Here is a 19,983-nt window from a genome sequence, read left to right as displayed (position 1 = left end):
AATGCGTCCATAGTGAATTGTTTCCAGTGATTGACGTGACAGGGGGCTGCATGTGTTGTGGGGTGGACAACCACAGTGCTGTTATTAAACTTTGTATCATGTCAACACCTAAATATAAGACTACAGAACCATTGTGTGGCTAGAGTAAAAGTTAAGAGATGCAATATGACTGTGCTTTAATTATTTCACTTTGTGATTTGATAGACAAGGTGGCTACAGTTATTGAGACTGATAGAAAAACAATGTCAGGAACAAATAGTTGCCCAGCAAGAGCAGTTCCACCATCAAATCCAAGTAAGTAATGATTTGTTCATGTAGGTAGGTTAGGCTGAATGTTTCTTTTCTCCCCCCCAACCCCACCCCCCTCCAAAACACTGCAATATGGTCTCTGGGTCCCCTGTCTCTTTCTGTAAATATATTCAGGTGGGCAGTTAATGGAAGTGGTTGACTGGAATGCTGATTTACAGGATGTATATTTGAGAAAGCCTTGGCGCATTAACAAAGTAACTGATAGAAACCATTTCGGAAGTGAAGATTCTTGGATTATTTGTTTTCAGTTGTTTTGTTTTCACAAACTTTCGGTTCAGAATGCCCACGCTATAATTGGATTTTGTAGGTACAAGCTGTTTTTTATTAACTGTTAGACTGTATCGTTTCTAATTTTGAGACATGGTAGTTCTCTTTATTAGAAAATGTTATGCAACTTGTCATTCCCTCATCTAGACAGTATATAGCACAGGAAAGCATTCACTGTAATAGCTGAACACTAATTTCACCCTTCAGTTGAATAGTCTCCTTTCTAAGGATGAAAAATGACCTGCGTGAAGATTGACATTTTTGCTGAACCATATTTATCAATTAAAGTAGAAGAAATGTACATGTATGTATAAGCCAGTAATTCTATAAATATATAATGCTTAATATCTTCATCATTTTGGTTGCTGTTTTTCCCTTCCCTTTCCTGATGCCCTCTACACTAGTAGTTACCAACAGTTCCTGAACTGAATTAACAAGAGGTACTGTCCTTTTATCCTATTTCTGTTTCTCCCCCATCACCTCCCCACCTTCCTCTCACCCTTGTTATTTTTGTCCTGCCAGTGTTTCCTTACCCTTGTATTTCCTTCCTCTTCCTGTAGTGGTTTGATTCACTTGTTGCTAATCGTAGTCTTGACTAATCCATTGTGTTGGCTTTGCCGGTTTGTCTTTCTTAATAGGAAAGGCTACCTCTGGAAGAGTTGAGTTTGTGGTATCAGCAGTGACTTACTAACTGCATGAATTGCCACACTAAATATAAAGTCAACAGATATAACTTACTTTCAGTTGTATGAGTGCATTAGATAAAATAGATGGAGCTATTCCAAACTTAAACTGGTATGCCAGTGACCTAGTGAAAATACTGAAATACGGGCAACTCAAAACATTGTAGTAAGAATAATAAAAAGACAAAGGTAACAATCTACTGTTCGGGGTAGAAAAGCAAGATGCTGTATTAGCATTGACGTGACTCTGGGATAAGGCTTGCTCTATGCTGTGTTTCAAGACCAGCTGTGCTTATGAAAAATACATATTCATCCATGGATCAAAAGACCTTGAGTTCATTTTGGAATCAGCAGGGTCAGTCCTTGGCTTATGTGACTTATACACGAGAAGGTGAGTGTGCTAATGACAAACTATCACCATCTGTGGATCATGCTCAGACCAGACTTTATTAAAGAGGATTTAAAGAAAGAGTTACCTACAATCCCAAAACTACAGAAATGTTGTCTTATTTTTCCCAGGTCTGTTCTTCTCTTGGGATTATCTGTGACTGCCTGCACAAAGTATTGATGACAAAGATTAAATGTCAGCAGAGAATCTGATCAGTTAGTTTGGGTTGGGGTTTTTCCCCCCACAGTTCTGTTTCTTACTTTTTGTTCTTCCTTCTCTACCTTCCCTGACAGAGTTGAACCACAGAATTAAAATGCAAAAGATAGCTGCAATACTGATTGAAATAACAATAAAAAACTTTGTTATGGCAAAAGATCTTCATCCTGGATTGTTTTTTTGATTTAGTTTATTTTTTTTTTGTAGAAAGACTGAGCTGAAATTAAATTATTGCAAGTTAATAAAACATATGAGGCTTGGTTCTAACTAGCATTATGTGTAGGTTCCTCTGACATTAAGTCTTACGTTTTACTTCTTACTTTCAGAGAACAAGTTATTTTTGTTCAATCGGTGCTTCCCACTTGCTATTCGTATGTGAGTAACGTACTGTAGTTCTCTGAAAAAAACATTAGTAGGGTTCCATGTTCTTAAAATTATTGCGAGTCTTTTTTCCCCAGAGGGAATCAGTTTGAAATGTGTTCTTGAAAACAGCTATATGCTCTGGTCTTGTAATGTGTCATAAGAGTTGTGTGCTCATGCAGAGTTCAGTAATTGCAATATAACTGCAGAAGTGCTGATCGCTGCCCAAAGGACAGAGCCCTGGGCCCTGGCATGAAGTCATTTCACAGCGCTTGACAAAAGCATTAGTTGTTTCTCAGAGCTGTTTCAGTGCACGATGCCAGTGCACAACTGTAAAGTTAAAAAAAAAAAAAATTACTTATCTAATATCCCGAAATAACTCTTCGCAGACATTGTAGACTAAAGAGTAAGTAACCTGTTAAATCTAGTGATTTAATTACAGGTTTGCTCCACTCCGTCAGATACCAAAACAATGAAAATGCAGATTTTTGTGTTACGTGAACCACCTAGTAACATATTATCCAAATCAGGTATTTTAAAGCAAAGTTTTACACAAATAATCTTACAGAGGTACATTATTCCTATTAGCGTAATAGAGTAATGGTTTATGCTTCCATTAAAGTGTCCTTGCAATCTTTAAAAATGTATATCCAAGTTGTAAATTCTTCTACACCTAAATTCAGCAAAAGACTTTTGTCCACATCTAATGACATACCTAGATAGTTTCTATTTCTTTAGCTGGCTGGTAGGTAACTATAGTTCTGAAGGCATGCAGTGATTACATGCATGCATGTTTGTTTGGTTTGTTGTTGTTTTTTTTTTTTTTTAACATTAATAAATGACTACTGAGACCTGTAATTCACTGCATGGAATTAAGGATTGTTACCCTGGACATTTTACTGTTATGCACAGTATGCATATATCTACTTTATGCATGAGATGTCTACACATCAAAAATTTGGGTTATTTGAAATAAGTACTCTTAATTCTCTCACTAATAACATGAATTGAAGATGCATCAAAATATAAATGTGATTTGTGCCACGAGCTCATAGGAATTTTGCCTTTTGTTTTCCTTTAGCTGATTCAGGATGAGATAAGGCAGTTAGTGAAATTACAGACCAGCAGCTGCCGTGCCAGCAAGAGCAGAAGTTTGCCTGCCAAGCTTCCAGACACTTTTTCATCACCAGAAAGTCAAATGGGAATGCGTTCTGAAACTTTTGAAGAAAATGAGTGCATTGTCAACCAACTTAGATCTAATGAAGCAGAAAGTCAGCCACATGCATCCGATCTGCATCAGGAATGTTTTGCAAACGATGCTTCAATGAATAGTGGGTATGGTACGCTTTCTGCCTCCGAACTGACCCCTAGCGAATCTAACGACAGTAACAAGTGCACGGACCACACGGACAAAACTTCACAAGGACAGGGTGATGCAGCAGTATTGCAGAGTGATGCAGCTGAATCCAGTGTCCAAAATAAAAGAGAATTTTTCCCCCAAAAAAGAGAGGAAAATTTTTCACCAGGAAGGAATGATACTTCAGTTTTTCCTGCTGAGTTTGAACATAAAATTGATGAAGCTCAATGTGGAAAAAAAACGAGGTAAGTGATAAACTTTGCAAATATTTTATTTTAGACAGTCCCCATTCAGTAAACAGCTGTTGGTAACTGGAAACAAGAACTGAATGGAACCTCTTGATTGTAAAAAATACCATGCTGCTTGGTAAATAAAGCTGTTTGTTTAACCTAATATTTCTGTGCATCTGCAGTGTTTTTCTGTTGTAGATGTGTTAGGGAAAAATACAAAAATCTACTTTCTTCTGCAAATATGAGCTAAGATACAGTTTGCATATAGTGTTTATCTGCACACCAGAATTTTAGGTGCTGATTACCAATTTTGTATGACTCATATTTTGCTATTGTGCTCAAACAGTCTTCTTTGCTAGCTTATATGCATGCATTACAGTAATAACTTGTGTCAGACAATGGCCAAACATGTTTGGGTTTTTCTGTTGGTTTTTTTTTTTTTTTTTAAATCTTTGTTTCGCTGTATATTCAATAGGTGGGTGGACCTACCAAGATCTTTTTTAAAGATAGGATAATGTGGTAGTAATACTGACCAAGGACTGCTCTAGTTGCGCAGAACTTCTATACAACGTACTTTACTCTCCCTGTCAGACCAGGCTGTAATGGCAGTGGCTTCTGGCTTCATGTGGTCATAAGCAGTATCGGAGGTATTGCGGACACTGTGTTGCCTGTGAGTCCCTGATAGTAGTTTGCACAGATAAAAACTTTTTCTCTGTTGGGAAAATGGAGAATTGTGAAAATGAACCTGCATTTTGCTAGTAGATAACAAAGCACAGAGGCAGCTTCCTTTAGACAGTTTGGTTTGGAAATGTCTTTTTTCAGCATACAAGATAGATCATAACCTCACTGATATGTACGTTCTCTTCCTCCCTTCTGCTGGGGTTTATTCCAGTGTTTCATTCATGTCATCAGTTCCAGGAGGAGGGTAGCTGCAATTCATGGACTGCCAGGGACACGTAGAGCTGGAGAAGCTCAATTCAAGAGTATTTTTCAGTTTGAAAAACCTCTCTAAGACAAATTTTGAAATTTTTTTTTGTCCTTTTTATAAAAAAATAGAAGTTTTCTTCTTTGAATTGCTTTCTGTTTTGTGTAATGAACTCAGTTTGAAGGAAGAAAGGATTCAAACCAAAGTAGAATAGTTCAGTTAACCCAAACTGTGGTGGTTGTTGTTTTTTAATTTTTGATTGTAACCTTTTTTCATTTTTTCACTGTATGTCCCAAACTGGGACAATATGTAGTTTTTCAAAATGTCACTTTCTAACAAAATGGGAAAATTGTTCCACACCTACCCTTAAGAAGAATTCCAGGATGTCTCCGTTTGTTTTTGTTCTTCTGCTTTTTTTCTTCTGTTTCCTTCTATATCTTGTTTCGATCTTTTTTATCCTTGAAGATTCTCATGAGTTGGAAGGCATCTTTAGTGTGTCTTAGCTGACATCTTTACAACCAGACTGATAACACAATAAGAAAAAACACTGCATTTACGTTCCAGCTTGATTTTGTGGTTTTGATCAGTATTTGCTTGAAAAGACCAAAGAACGGTTGCCTGGCTGAAAATATGGAGCTCTTTGTTATGATTTTTTTTTTTTTTTAGTAGGAAAGCAATTTTGATTATGGATGCAGTTGATTAGCACCTTTTCTTTCAGCAGTTTGTTTGTAGTTTGGTTTTGTTAGTGTTTTGTTTTACTCTTCAAAAAAAGAGTCCTAAAACATTTCAGCATTCATTACTTCATATTATTTCTCAAAAATGCACAACGGCTTGTTTCACATTGAAGAAAAAATTTTATTCATATATCCACTGAAAAGGGAATACATGTGTGTGTTTCTCACCATCTAGTAAATCTTTAACGTCATGGGCACAAAAGTTGAAACAAAATCAGCCAAAAAGAGTACATGCTGGAGAAGTATGTGTGAACTCTATGCAAGAAAATGAGCAAGCAAAGAAATTACCACTTGAGAACGTAAGTCTCTATTTTATGATGTTTCTCTAATTTTATTCTTGTCGCTGGTATTTTTTCAGTGTTATGGTACGTACTGATTCAGCATGCACTTTCATACTTCTCTTTAAGCATTTGAGTAGTGGTGTTCCCATTTTTATGTTTAAAGTTCATGTGGGCAGAGTTTCCTTCTTGGATCATTCTATACCTACTCACATAGCTATTTTGGCTTATTTTATTCTTTGCCTAATTTTTGTCTGAATTTACCGAAGTGGCACGTGCTCTTTCCTTACGGAGATACTAGTCACATTCTCAATTGAAGCTTCAGGTCATGGTAATTTATTGTGCCCTGTAATTTTTGGAAGGATCTTTGATTTCAGCTGGTCATGTCTGTTTCAGTACACAGAAAACTCTGCGTGTGGAGGCATTAGCCACTTTGTTCAGGACAGTAGTATTCTTCCAGATTGGGATTTTAAGTTGCAGGGATTGTTTTTGGTTTAGTTTTGGCTTTTTTAGTGTTCTTAGCAGCTTTTTATGCTAAAATCCAAATGGTTTTTGATCGTGGTTTTTTTTGGTTTTGTTTATGTAAGAATAATACATTCTTTTGTGCCTGTGTATGACTATGATTTGGCTAAATTGAACTACTCCAAGCACAATTACAGCACTAGTTACTAAAAGCAGCCAACCCCCACTCCCCAATAGACCTAGCTGGCTCTTTAGAACCATTTGTAGTAATGCCTATTGCTGTGACTGCTGAATTGGCTCAAAAATACTTTTTTTGAGAATTTGGTTTGTGGGCCCCCCCCGCCATTCTTGAGTAAATAATTGTGTACGTCCACAAACCTGATTATTTTGGGGAGGAAAGTTTAATCACGCATAATATTCCTGATCCAAAAGGATGTTATGCAACATGATTATGAGTAATCATCATACATGTAACTATGAAGTGTTGGAATTACTTTCAGTGTATTAATTGTCACACACCTCTCTCCTTATGCTATTTTTAAGGAAATAATTCCTGCAACTCTGTGAATGACTCCACCTACAAGAGAATAGGAGAACTAGCAAATATGAATCGCTTGGTTCAAGGCAGGGTCTGTTTTCTTTCCTGTGGTCACTGTGAGGGTGGTCCAAAAAGGGTGAGGGTAGCTGATTGGACTTGCTGTCTCCACTCCTCTTCTGTTGTCAGTGGAAACAAGATGTTACTGTAACGGAATATTTCAAACCAGGAGTCAAATTTATCTGCTGTGGATTGTCACTTTTCTCTCAGGTTTTGAAAGTATCTTTGTCTTTCTATTCCTCTGTAAGAATTCAGTTGATACCCCTTCATTTTCCTTTCTTCCTCCTTAGGCAAAGGAGAATACCTAAGTAAAAACATTAAGAGGGACAAAATAGCCTTGAGGTGAGATGGTACTTCATGCAAAAACTTGAAAAGCTTTAGTTCTAATTTTTTTTCTTACTTTCATTAACTCAATGGTTACTATCCTCTTTTAGTGCTCAGTTGTAAGAGCTGTATAAATTTCCTAGGTAGTATGACTAAAGCTAAGACTAAGAGCTGCTGTAATGGAACAGAAAGCCTTAAGTATGGTAGAAAAGAGCAATGTGAGGTAAGCATTTTAAAGCTAGCTGCCCTTACTCAGTTGCTCTTGTATCTTTGCGTTATATGAATGACACTTCTTTCTTTGATTAAGGAAGAGGAGAGTTGTAGCCAATCTTAAATTCTGTGGGTTGTTTTTCCATGTGTTGGTCTCACCCTTTTCAAAGTTGTTTCCATGATTAATGCTGGGGAGGTTGCTTAGAAAGTTTGGAGTGATGAGAAGAAGGGTATGTAGCATCTTGTCTATCTGAGATGATAGACAGTGTTTACCTGTGGATTTGTGGTAGGTGGAGTCATAACAGCTGAATGTAAGAAATTCCAATCTTAGGATGAGGAAAGAGTAACGCTTTATTGATAAGTCATCCCTGTATATACTTGCACCTCTTAAGGAGCAAGAAAGTTTAGATGACTGTCCAAAATGTGTATTTTTGTAATGGTTAAGCTCAAAAATGCTCCACAAGTGGACAGGTACGTTACCTTAAAAAATATCAGTATCTTTTAATTATGTGGCTTAGCTTAGTTCTCCTTTTGGCTGTGATTGCCTGGAATATAAAGTGTATAGGTTTTGATTGTGCTGTATGATTAAATTTAACCTCTGTGCTTAAAAAGACTACTAACATTTACATGCGATTTCTTAAAAATGGTGCCTGTGATATTTTTTTCCTTGCCTGCCAATTTTCCTTCTAAATTTGTTTTTCCTTTGTAATTTTAGACAAACCTTACTGATGCAGCTTTGCCACCTTACACTTTTTACCTCAATCAACCAAATGAAAGTCCAAATTCTTTAGTGTCTGAAGCTTCAGGTATAGTTAATTTTTTGTACTTAAATTTCCTTTCCTTTTGAATTCTCTTTTTTTAAAACTCTTACTAGAATGCACCTCCAGTAACTTTGGGGAGGTGAGGAGGGTTTGAGTACCGACTGTTAAACTTTGATATAGCATAATTCTGCTTTTCTTGCTCTTGTGTTTCAAACTGATGGTAGCTAGCTCCCGTGTATCACTGCTGGCAGATGTAGAACATGCAGCTGTTCTATTTTCTTCAAATTTCTCAACGTTTCAAAGCTGATCTTTATGTTTAAAACTGTTTCAATAATGTAATTACTATTAAAATCATGGTGGGGTATCAAATGACCTTTCAGATATTAGCACAATTGATCTAGTAATCACGGGAGTACATGGTAAAAGCGGCAGAATTCCTGTAAGCCAGGGGCGTGATTCAGTAGTTGTGTGAATAGACAAGAGCAAAATAATGCAGTGTGTGATGTGGTGATTCTTTAATTTGGGTGAGGGGGCCGCGTGCGTTTTTGTGTTTTGGTATGGTTTTGCTTTTGTTGTTTTGGGGTGTGTGGGGGTGGGAGGTGGGGGGTTTGTTGGTTGGTTGGGGTCTTTTTGTGACAGCTGAACAACTAATTCACATATTTTGATCATAACAGGGTAGATTCATTTCAGTAACAAACGGGCACAGAGATGCGGCCCTGCAAATGGTGTATATTTATTGCTTCTTCACAACTCGTTAAGAGGGGGACACATACAAGAAATTGAAGTGGGATTGAGTCTGTATCTGTTCCTCTCGTGCCATCCCTCTTAGTCCTGGTAGTCTGTCTTTTTGCATGCTGTAGAGTGCTGTTGAGTTCCAAACCAGAGAGTTTGTAGTATCAAGTGGCTGTCTAGGATTATTCCTGGGGTAATACAAGTTTTAAGTGCTACACTGGAATCAGTAGAAATGTAGAAGTTTGTTGTAAATGAGGATCTGTTACTTGAACACCAAAGAGTATATGTTTTCACTGATTTATAGCTTTTGTTACTGATGCTGTGTGATGGAATATTGATGATGTTGCTTGCGCTTTGCATTGAGTTTTTTTAACTTCTGGTAACAAATGCTTTAGTGAGATTCTTAAGCAATAAATGCAAATAATTAATACAGCATTCTTGATAGCTGATAAAGTAACACTTTACTAATTGATTTTGGGATTCCTGTTCTACAGCAGTGAGCTTGAAATTTGTAATTTTTTTTTCCTTCAATGTTTCTTCTTATCAGGACTTTCATACTGGAAATTAGATGAAAAGGAGATGTATCACTCTTTACCAGAGAATTTTAGAAGCGAGTTCGCTGATATTTTCTCCACAAAAGTATCACCTGATCAGGTAAACTTTGTATGTGTGTTAAAGGTTGCTTGTTGTCTTTGCCTTTTTTTCTGCAATGGAAAGAATCAGCCCTCTAGAAGCTAACTTCTTTGTGAGAACTCTCTTATTAGCTCAGTCTCTCATATTCTGTTCCTTCATTATTCATTTACCCCCGTTAATGTCACTTGGAATTTATTGACCTTCTTTTGTCACTTAAAAGAAATTGTGTGTATAGGAGATGAAAAAGACTAACTAGTGTATTAAAGGTGTATGTGCCTCATTAAAGATGCTTTTTTAAACTGGGTGCATTGAATAAAGCCTTCTTCTGTTCTGAACTGCTTTATTAGCTAAACCCACCCCATAACTTGCTTAACTATATTGGGGATGGAGGATTGTGTTCAGAAAAAGTAATGTAGCAATTTTTCCTGTTTGTCTTCTGCTGATGAAACGAAGTTGTCGTCATTGAAGGATATTTATCATAAAAGACAAAGAGAGAATAAGCAGCTGCCAGACCAGGATTTTATGCCTTCTTCCCAGTCAAGTCACCCACCAGAGGTAATGTTAATTTCTTGACTTCATGTCTCAATTTGAAGATATGATCGGTTACAGGCTGTTTTCACATTAATCGGCCCCTGCTGCCACCTCCAGTGTCATGCTGGAACAGCAGTTTGTGCAGCCGTGTGATGAAGCAGATTGGGAAGGGATCCAGCTGTAAAGAGCCTCTAAGAGTACCCTGGGTAAAGAAGCACCTTTGCTGCACAACCTTGAGGATGGCGCAGGGGCGAATCTGCTTACGCTGAGGCTGCAGCTGATGAAATGCACATGGAACTGCAGTCGCAGAAACAGGGTTTTCTTACTGCTTCCCACAAGACAAGTTCGTTCTACCTGTGAAATGGAAGAGGCACAAGGTTGTGGAAATATTCTTTATTGTATCTGTTTCTTTATACAGCTTTCAGTCTTGTACAAAATCCAGTAATGATGGCTACAATGTGACTATCTGTTCATATAATCCATGAAGTGATTTTTGTAACTGTACAAAGTTATTGTTTTAACCTACAAGCAGACATCAGGGTCCTTCTATTTACATACCTGAAATGTCGAAGGTTTCCTAGAGAGCTACAGATGTTAGATATGTCTTTTATTCTTAATGGAAACTTAGAAACTCAAGTTGCAAACGTTGGGAATATATATATATCATCATCTAAGCTGTTACAGATCCCTTCATCTTGCTTGTTACTACCAAATGATTGTAGCAATATTCAGTATAATTCCTGCAATATATTATACGGATTACTAATGTCTTCAGATAAATTCCATTTACAAGAACAAAAGTTAAATCACAATGTCCATAGTATTGTAACTTATTTCCTAGATCTTGACGTTGGACCCAACCCTGCATATGAAACCAGGTCAGCGGAACCAAGGACGCTGTTTTTTCAATATTCCTGAAGAGACAACTACTTTTTCTCCAGACTCTATGGTGGAGCCCAGAATTTCAAGTCATTGTGACACAGACTCTTTTTCACAGACAAGTAATTCATCTCAGTTAGATGATTCTCCAAAATATCCTGCTAGCAGCATAGCTGTGCATTTGGACCTCTGGAGAAATCACCCATTCCAAAATGAAAACAAGACCAGCTGTCCCTTTCCAATGGCATATACGGATGCTAGTAATGATAATTTAGTCAACACTGAGGAGGAAGAAACACTGACTCTAACTCCATCTTCTCTTAGTCAGTGTGCTGACAACAGTTTGCCAGAATGTAGTCTTTCAGTGACATCTGTTGAAGATCCTGTGATAATGTCAAAGTAAGTAATTTTTTTCTTTTTTTTAAAAGTCGTAGAGTTGGTACTTTCACGAAAGAAGTGAAACTTAACAATGCTAGAAAAACAAACAAAATATGTGAGTTCTGTTTGATTAGAACATAGCTGGACATCGCTGTGCTTTTTTCCCTTTTTGTCTTTTCCGTTTTTTTTTCCCTCCCCTGAAGTACACATGGCGTATAAATAGGACAGTAATTTTCCACTTCTTTACAATTGTTTTTCTTTAGACTGTACTATTTAATCTTCTTCAGACTGCACTGTTTAATGTAAGGCACAGTATTTGTCTTCCGTCTTCCTTGGATGTCAAAGCCTTAATGGGAAGGCAAAACAATTTCTATGTCTTAATGCTTTGGTTATTTCTTTTTATACAATAAAATAAAACCACATACTTCTTTCATGGGCTGTATGGGGGGTTAATTTAAGCAGAGACTTTCAAAGTTCTGTGGGCATTATGTTTTCCTATTTAGAGTCAAATGGTGGGAGAAGCACAGAATTACTGTACATAGGAAAAACATCCTCCATTTGCTGTTGAAGCTCTCATGATTTGCACGTGGACAAGCAGACATGGTATATATTCCATGTGTGAGGACTTACGTATGGGTCATGGATTCAAAATAGTTCAGTGTTTGGGTTTTCCTATTTTAAGTTTCTAGTGCATAGCAAAGGACAGAAGAAAGGATGAAGCGTTGTGTTGTATTTGTATATATTATTAATAATATTTGGATTAATATGAAGACTTCTTCACAAGCACTAGGTGTCTGACACTACTGCCTTAGATGACAAAGCTTTCTTTGCTTTAATTTGAATGCAATGAAGTTCTGTAAGAGAGAGAGATGCTGAGTTCATTATGTGTGAATGAATAACAGGAATGCATGGTCATGTGGATAGCTGGAAATTTTTTTTTTTGTTCTTAATTTTGAAAATAGGATTAGGCAGAACTTGAGGGAAAAACATGCTCGACACATAGCTGATCTACGAGCTTACTATGACTCTGAGATACATAGCTTAAAACAGCAGCTAGAGGCAAGCCATAAAATTGCTGCATCCGGAGACTTGAAGAAAATAAATCAAAATCTTGTTGACAGGTACTGTTTGTCCTTACTTGTCTTCTTCCTCTGTTACATGGTATTCTTTCCACCTCAAAACCTGAGTATGCTTCTTTAGAATATCTTGAAAAGTTCATGCCGGTCTTCAGTTTAATGCATCTATGATGCTAGTATTTTCCTATTAAATATAAATTTTGCATTATTTAATGCAGGTTAAGATTAGTTTAAAACTATTGTTAAGCAGCAAGTGTGATGTTTGGACCAGTGGTCTTGTCTGACCTGATTTTTGCTGAAGCCAGTATAAGCTTTGCTCAAGAAAGGCTGGCAGGCAGAGGTTGTCCTAAGCAATTTGTAATGGAACTATCTGTGCTCTAAGATAGTGCTCGCCTGTTGTGCTGGTGAACAGTTCTTTACCTTTCATGTCAAAACTACAGATGATGTAGCACCAGTCTTGAATTCATTGGTAGCTTTATAAAGCCAATTTGCCAGTGAATGCTCTGTGACCAGATATTACCACTGGAGTCTGCATGCCTCACGTATGTATTCCATTAGATATAACTTGAATATTTGCTATGTATAGAAGTTCAGTGTCATTTTTATATAATTATTGCCAGTCAAAGTACATATTGAAAATTTAGACAGCTAAAACACTTCACAAAATGTATTCCCTTTAGAATAATTGAGAAAGTGTCTGGGTAGCTGGGACTTCTGTACTTATCTTCCAGCACTAGTGTGTTCTAACTATTAAAAGTTACTTCTGAGCAGTCATTTATTGAGTTAAAGTAGCTTGTGATATGATCTCAGTCACTAATTATCACACAGCATCATCAATTAGCTGAAGTGGGATCCTGCTCTGGTGCATCTCAGCTGCTTTTGGTCCTGCAGCGCTTATGCTCTGAACCATCTGGAGTCCCTGCATGTGTTTCCAGTTTGCTGCTTGCCTGCCATGAGCACCACAGCCCTTCCGAGCAGAGATGCTGGGTGCTTGCTGCAACGGCTGAAGACTGGCAGGAGGTCACAGGCAGGGCATCAAATTCATGGGGATGCTTGAGGAAGGAAAGGCAGCTATAAAATGTTGATTTGAAATTTTAAAATTTCAAGAGATTTTTATAATCTGTATCTTCTGAATAGGTGTGACGAGTTAGATGCAGCTCTGAATGAAGCAAGTGCTCGCATAAAAGCCCTTGAAAATAAGAATAATATGCTAGAAAAGCAAGTGGTAAGTATATATTCTTCATTCAAGTTGCTTTTTAGCTAAAAGGGTAAGAGAATGCACATGTTCATGACTAAGATGACCTGTGTTTCCCTTTGTCTCTTTTTATTTTCAACTTTTCTCCTTAATATATGACACCAGTCAATATTTTATACCAGTGACTTTTCTAGCTGAGTTTCTTAAGACTCCCTACTCGAATCATCATCACTTTTGCATATGAACAATCTTTCCAGGTTATCAGGGATCAAACAAAGTTTAAGAGTGAAATATTGTGATGTGTTTATGATGTTTCTCTTGAGAATTTTTTTAAAAAAAGTATTTAATTGCTTTCTCTTCTGACTTCTTATCACACCTGTGATAAAAGCAACTCTCATCTGCACTGGGGCAAAAATAAAAGTATGTTTATACAGTCTTTCTGGCTAGGTCAGACCAGTTAGTTTATGACTGCATATTTATTGGTCAAAGAACAGGATACTTTGTCATGGAAGTTAGACACCTGGAGAGACTAATTCATTCCACCTTTTTTTGACATTTTTCTATGCTGGGAAGCAAGACAATCAGCTGGGATTAGAGGCCTAACCTTTAGCTTTTTTAAGTCCTATAAAATACATCTTTTGGGGTTTAGTCTTCATTTTCAGCCTCTATACATCACAGAAATGAGCAAAAAACTTGTTTAGTTACTGTACAGACGTACCCTTGTTTTCTATTTAGATGATTTTTGAATTGTGCTTTGTATTGAAATAAAAATTGCCTGGGTAAGCATTATAATTAATGTTTTTTCTCTTACAGACAGATTGGCGGGAACGCTTTTATGCGGTCAGTAATACTTCCAAGGTTTTGCAAGAACGTATTGAAGAAATGCGCACAAATAATAAAGAGAAGGATAACACTATCAGTCGACTAAAATCAAGGCTTAAAGATCTAGAGGAAGCATTTGAAAAGGCTTACAAGTTGTCTGATAATAAAAATACAAGGCTAAAGGAAGAAAATAAAATGTTTCAAAATGTAAGTAAGGAAATGGGCAATGGTGTTTAGAATTGCACAGCATGTTACGACCACAGCAGGTCCTGGGTGTTTTGGAAAACGACTCCGAGTTTACCATTGTAAAGTCTTAAAGCACATCCAAGAGAACACAAATTATTCAGCTGACTACTTAGTAGACTAGGTGTTAGGTGATCCCATGGACCTAAAAGATATGTAAAAACAACTATTGAAGGCAGCAAGTGTGTACTTGGTGTGATAACATTTATCATGGTCTGTCTCAGGTATTGGATTACTCAATGTGCTATTAGTTAATTTTATTTTTGGAGGTATTACAGGAAATTATTTTGGAACAAGTTATTTTTTCCTTAAGCTTAGTAGGAATGGGCTTAATTTCTTTCATAAGTTATCACAACTAGCTAAAACTGTTAGTTCTGTGTATTATTTTAGACTGAATTATTAATCTGATTCTTCAGTAATAGTATTATGGAATGTTTAAATGGATTGGCAAAATTGGTTTTAGCTGGAAAAGCTAATTCATACTGTAACTCCTTTTTTTACAATGAAAATTTCAAAATACAAAGTCAGCTTTAAATTCAGAAATTTTACTCGTTCATTCAGGTCCTTCAGTTTCTTTAGAGGTAAATCATAGAATCATTAAGGTTGGAAAAGACCTCTAGGATCATCAGTTCCAACTGTCAACTCAACACCCCCAGGCCTCCTAAACCATGTCACAAAGTGCCACGTCTACATGTTTTTTTAACACCTCCAGGGATGGTGGCTCTGGGCAGCCTGTTCCAATGCCCAACCACTCTTTCAGTAGAGAAATTTTTCCTAATATCCAATGTAAATCTCCCCTGACACAGCTTGAGGCCATTTCCTCTTGTCCTAAAATAATTTGAAAATCAGAAATAGGTTGTATGAATAGCTCTGTCTCCTCTTGTCCTGTCTAGCTTTTTGTTCCAATTAGAAGATGCTAGGACTTAAAAAAACCCCACAACATTCTGTATCCCATGTAGAATATGCACATTAGACATGCAATTTAGATGATTTCACAGCAGTCAACAAAACTGTTAATTGTATATAGTCTCAGTGTGGGTTGGTTTGTTCTTCTTTTGTTTTGTTTCAGCTTTTAGGAGAATATGAGTCCCTTGGAAAAGAACATGAAAGAGTAAAGGTAAGTATATGCTAGTTAACTTTAAAAAACCTCAAACACGCAAAATATGTGATAATGTGCCATAGAATTAAGTGAGCTAACTTAGGTATTTTGAAAAAGATCAAACAGAAAGATCCATATTTATTTTAACTGATGGCTTCTTACTACATCTTCAGAGCCTGGGAATGGGAAAAGGAGGGAGTTCAGAACGCGTTGTTTTCAGTCATAGACAGCAAAAATACTGCAAAATCAGCCAAAGCAATTTAATGGACCTCCCTTTCAAATAGGAAAGCATATTTAACACATTGTTTTCAAGACTGATGTACATTTTTCTTTTAATATACTTCTGTAGTTTCTAGGCCTTTTACTTTTTTCCCTTGTGTGCTTGTTGTAGGATACATTAAATGCAACTGAAAACAAATTGCTTGACGCAAACACACAGATATCTGATCTGAAAAGGTAAATGCAAAACTATCTTACTACTACTTTAACAATATGAAATACAGGCTGTGGCTGAAACATTAACTCCTAGATTATGAAGCCGGCAGATCTTGCTATTTTAATTACATCTTATGAAGCATTTCATGTTGCTTTGTTACTTTATACACATTGTAAAAATCTTATTATTCTAGGATATGTATTTTTTTCTAATTCCTCTATCACAGTATCTTCCGGTGGGATTTTCTGATGGTTGCCACTCAGCTAGCCTGGCCAGTCCACTGCTCAACCTTTTACTGCTACAGTTGTCTTGCAGGAACCCCATTGTCAACTAACCAGTCTCTGTTCTGGTTTTCAGAAGCGAGGATGCTGACAGGAGTTTCCTGTTCAAGATTATGGCTCCTAGGCAAGAATAAAGGATAGAAAGGTGTTCAATGTATAGAGCAGGAATAATATCTCCTGTGGATGTCCCTCATGCTACCTGGATCTATTTTTTGTTTGGGGGAACAGAAATCCATTGAGATTTATACTTTCTGGGTAGGCCCTAGGCAAGACATATATGACCATCAAGGGGTTTATAGTTATAAGCGTATCCTCTAGTTTGGGATTTCCCAGCCATCCCCTGTCAAGGGTGTTAAACAGCACACTTGCCCAGGAATGTCTAGTGAGGTGGGAGGAGAAGACATCTGAGAGGGCTGTAGAGCAGGCATTGTAGAACTATAGTGAGGTGATATTTCACATCATTCGTCCCCCTTTGAGGTTCTTTTGTGGGTATGTGCTGTTGTAATTTCCTTTTATGTTTTTATATGAGCAGCTGAAACCTAGACTGTTAGGAAGATTTTTTTTTTTTAAATGTGTGGGTTTGATGATTTTTCGAAAAACGTGGCTACAGGTTTCACCTCAAAATTTATTCCAGATGTTACTGCCACCAAGCATTAACCTGTGCCTAGTCTTTAGCCAAAACCAGAAAAATAGCAAAACTGATACTTGGATGATGTCACAGTCCTTTTCTTTGCTGCTCAGATCACCCAATTTTTAAAGAAGAATAGAAAGAATGAATAGGAAGAATTTAAGAAAGGAACAGAAGGAAGCCAAAACTACCCTGCCTTCAGTTTTTATTGGGACTGTTGAGGAAATGAAGATAGTGTGAAGGGCAGTTCAGTCAAGTATTGGTGCATCTGTTTTCCTGCCTGATTCTTGATGCTGCTGGCTAGGGACTATTCCAGACTGGGGAAACTAGTGGAAAAAGGAGATTGTTTGTTTGTTTGTTTTTTCATATCCTGCTCCAAACCCCTGTATTTCTACCCTCCAAGTAAGAAATGCCTAAGATTGTGTTGCATTGCCAAGGGCTGGTTCACTGAAGGTCTGGATTGCAGTATGCGGGGGAGAGGAAAATCATGTGAAGAGCCTGAGCAGCAGGCTGGTGGAGTTAGCTGAGTGACATATAGGAGAAAGAGCCACTCATTGAAACCAGTGTCAGGGAGGCTTTTGTACAAATACATAGTCTCAGGAAGGAAAAAATGTTCTTTTCTTGTTTTCCCTAATCCCTCTGAGTTGAATGTTTTGATCCACAGCAATATCTCCTGGTCCCATCTTTCTAGCTAGGTTACCTGTCTTATTTAACTTAGAATTAAAATACATATTTATATACGTATTTAGATAAAAATGTAGTAGCTGCTCTTGTTCTTCTGAATCAGCCAGGATATCTGAATAAAAATGAATAAACTGTAAGAAATATATCTCTTTCATGTCTTTTAAATCATCTTACAATGCACATTTGCTATGTCCACATTAGGACAATTTCAAAACTTGAAGCTCAGCTCAAGCAGGTAGAACATGAAAATATGTTGAAACTTCGCCATATTACTGAAAGTCATTTAAGAACCTCCTGTGCCAAGTAAGTGAATATTCCAACAACATGAAAAGAGGTCATGTGCTATAGAATACTTCTTTATCCATTTTTAGCCAAAACATATTAAAGAGATTTCGATCCATAGGCTAAACTGGATTAAACGCATGACATAATCCAGAGACTTCACATGCCAAGAAATTATTAAAAACAAGTAAATACTTTGAATAATATATGTGTGACTTGACAGACTGTCTCTAGTCTTCCTAAATGAGTGTTTGTTAGCTCTCAGTTCAGCTGAATAAGGATTCCCATGCTCAACAAAGATCTTGGGAATAAAATCCTAATGGTCCAACTCGACATTAGAGGTTTTCTTTGTGTCTTTATGTCATTGATTGGAGAGGCTGATTGTTACATTTTGTTTCTAAATATAGTTTGTACAGGTAGCCTGAGAGTAGAGTGGACGTTCAATTAGAATGCGTACTCTAGTTTTAATTGTGAATTTGTTACCGAAATTAAAGTTGGCTTGTGTTCTGTTTTGCCCCTTTTATATTTTAAAGACCTGAAAAGCTTTGTGCCCCCCACCTTTTTGTTTTTTTTGTTTTTGTTTTTTTTTTTTAATTTCTTAGTTATGGTTTCTTGGGTGTCTCTCCCAGTTCAATACTGATGTTGTGAAGCACAAAATGATAATCTAACATGTTTTTGTGGATGTCCATTTGTATATATTGAACTGTAGTATTTTGGGGGATCTGATTTTTGATGATTATAAAGATGCAAGTAATTTATGTATTAACATATTACAGGGACAAATTTCTGTTTGAAGCTATTTCAATATTTATGAACAAGATCCCTCAACAATTAACAGAAAGAACCTGAACATGGCAGACCATGTTCATCAGGGAGGAAGATGTGAGAGCCAGTATGGATTTGGAAGTTAATCTGTCCCGAACTGATCTCAAAGGCTCAAAGAAAGCCTCATTCTGATTGAATGCACAGCAGGATGAATTTACAGAATAGTAGTGACAGTTCATAGCTTGAGTAAACAAGAATCATTTTTTCCTAATTATCATCTATTTTCCTGTGGTAAAAAAAAAATCACATTTTTCTTCTAATATTTCAAAAGAATATACTCGTTGATGCTTATTAGTTAGTGTTTATCACTCTCGGGTCATCAACAATGACTTTTTCTTGTTTGTGTTTGTTTTATTTATGTTTCTTAGTGACTAATAAATGGTGTCAAAAGGAAAGCTGGGGTCAGATGCTCTGAACTATTAGAGTAATTTACACCAAAATGGTTTTGTTTACTTAGTTGAGAACTACTTGTTACCCAAACTTTGGTCTGAAGAAGCAGCAATAAGTTACAAGATTTTTGTGGAGTTTAGACTGAAATCTTAACATAAGACTTTAAAATTTTGTTTTACCTTACAAATGTCTTAAAAAGCAGTTATTTTTCCATAGTATTTACAGGTTTATTGTATAATTTATTATTGTTTCTGTTTAGCTAGAATAAATAACTAGATTTTATTAATATTTTTTTCTTAAATTAAAAAACCGTTAGGTTATACTACAGACAAAATAACCCCCACATTCAAAGCCTTTTATAATTTTGAAGGTTTTCTGTTCCCACAGCAAGTTGGCAACTCCTGATGTCAGCAGGCGAAAGTGGTTGATACCAGGAGCAGAGTATTCAATCTTCACCGGCCAGCCTTTGGAAGTCCAGGAAGGTCCAAAAGATAACAGATTAGAAGAAACCTATATTCCTTCTTGGTGAGTTGGTTTCCTTTCATCTCCACTATGATGTAAAGTTGAACACTTCTAAAAATAGTTTTATCCAGAATTGACTAGATTCATATTTCTGGATTTTGAACTTGTTAAATAGAGTTGTAAAAAAACTTCCCGATGTTGTAGATGCTACACAATTGCTTAAAAACAAAATAACCTTCTTCCTTCACTTACCTGGTATGAAGCAAGCAGCAGCAGCCTTCAGTGCCTTCCTTGAAATATCAGAAAGC

The 19,983-nt window shown here is 36.7% G+C and overlaps 1 protein-coding gene across 6 annotated transcripts in view; it reads left to right on the top strand.

Annotated features, from left to right (window-relative positions):
* The window catches only part of MPHOSPH9 (M-phase phosphoprotein 9), a 32,553-nt gene that overhangs the window by 4,812 nt on the left and 7,758 nt on the right, over positions 1-19,983 (top strand). For 4 of the 6 annotated variants that reach the window (XM_064466240.1, XM_064466241.1, XM_064466244.1 and 1 more), the window contains exons 4-17: positions 205-294; positions 3,305-3,825; positions 5,645-5,768; positions 8,054-8,144; positions 9,379-9,485; positions 9,918-10,019; positions 10,837-11,273; positions 12,215-12,373; positions 13,466-13,553; positions 14,337-14,552; positions 15,658-15,705; positions 16,079-16,143; positions 17,918-18,019; positions 19,601-19,738. In XM_064466240.1, the coding sequence (XP_064322310.1) occupies positions 205-294; positions 3,305-3,825; positions 5,645-5,768; positions 8,054-8,144; positions 9,379-9,485; positions 9,918-10,019; positions 10,837-11,273; positions 12,215-12,373; positions 13,466-13,553; positions 14,337-14,552; positions 15,658-15,705; positions 16,079-16,143; positions 17,918-18,019; positions 19,601-19,738 (2,288 nt within the window). Of the gene's footprint in view, positions 1-204; positions 295-826; positions 881-920; positions 1,017-3,304; positions 3,826-5,644; positions 5,769-8,053; positions 8,145-9,378; positions 9,486-9,917; positions 10,020-10,836; positions 11,274-12,214; positions 12,374-13,465; positions 13,554-14,336; positions 14,553-15,657; positions 15,706-16,078; positions 16,144-17,917; positions 18,020-19,600; positions 19,739-19,983 lie in introns of those variants that run through there. The other 2 variants (XM_064466243.1, XM_064466242.1) reach the window with 2 other exon arrangements.

This window comes from Phalacrocorax carbo, chromosome 15, assembly GCF_963921805.1.
Source record: "Phalacrocorax carbo chromosome 15, bPhaCar2.1, whole genome shotgun sequence".
Lineage (NCBI taxonomy): Eukaryota > Metazoa > Chordata > Aves > Suliformes > Phalacrocoracidae > Phalacrocorax > Phalacrocorax carbo.
The sequence above is the reverse complement of the archived record's forward strand: the minus strand, read 5'-3'. Positions and strand labels throughout refer to the sequence as shown.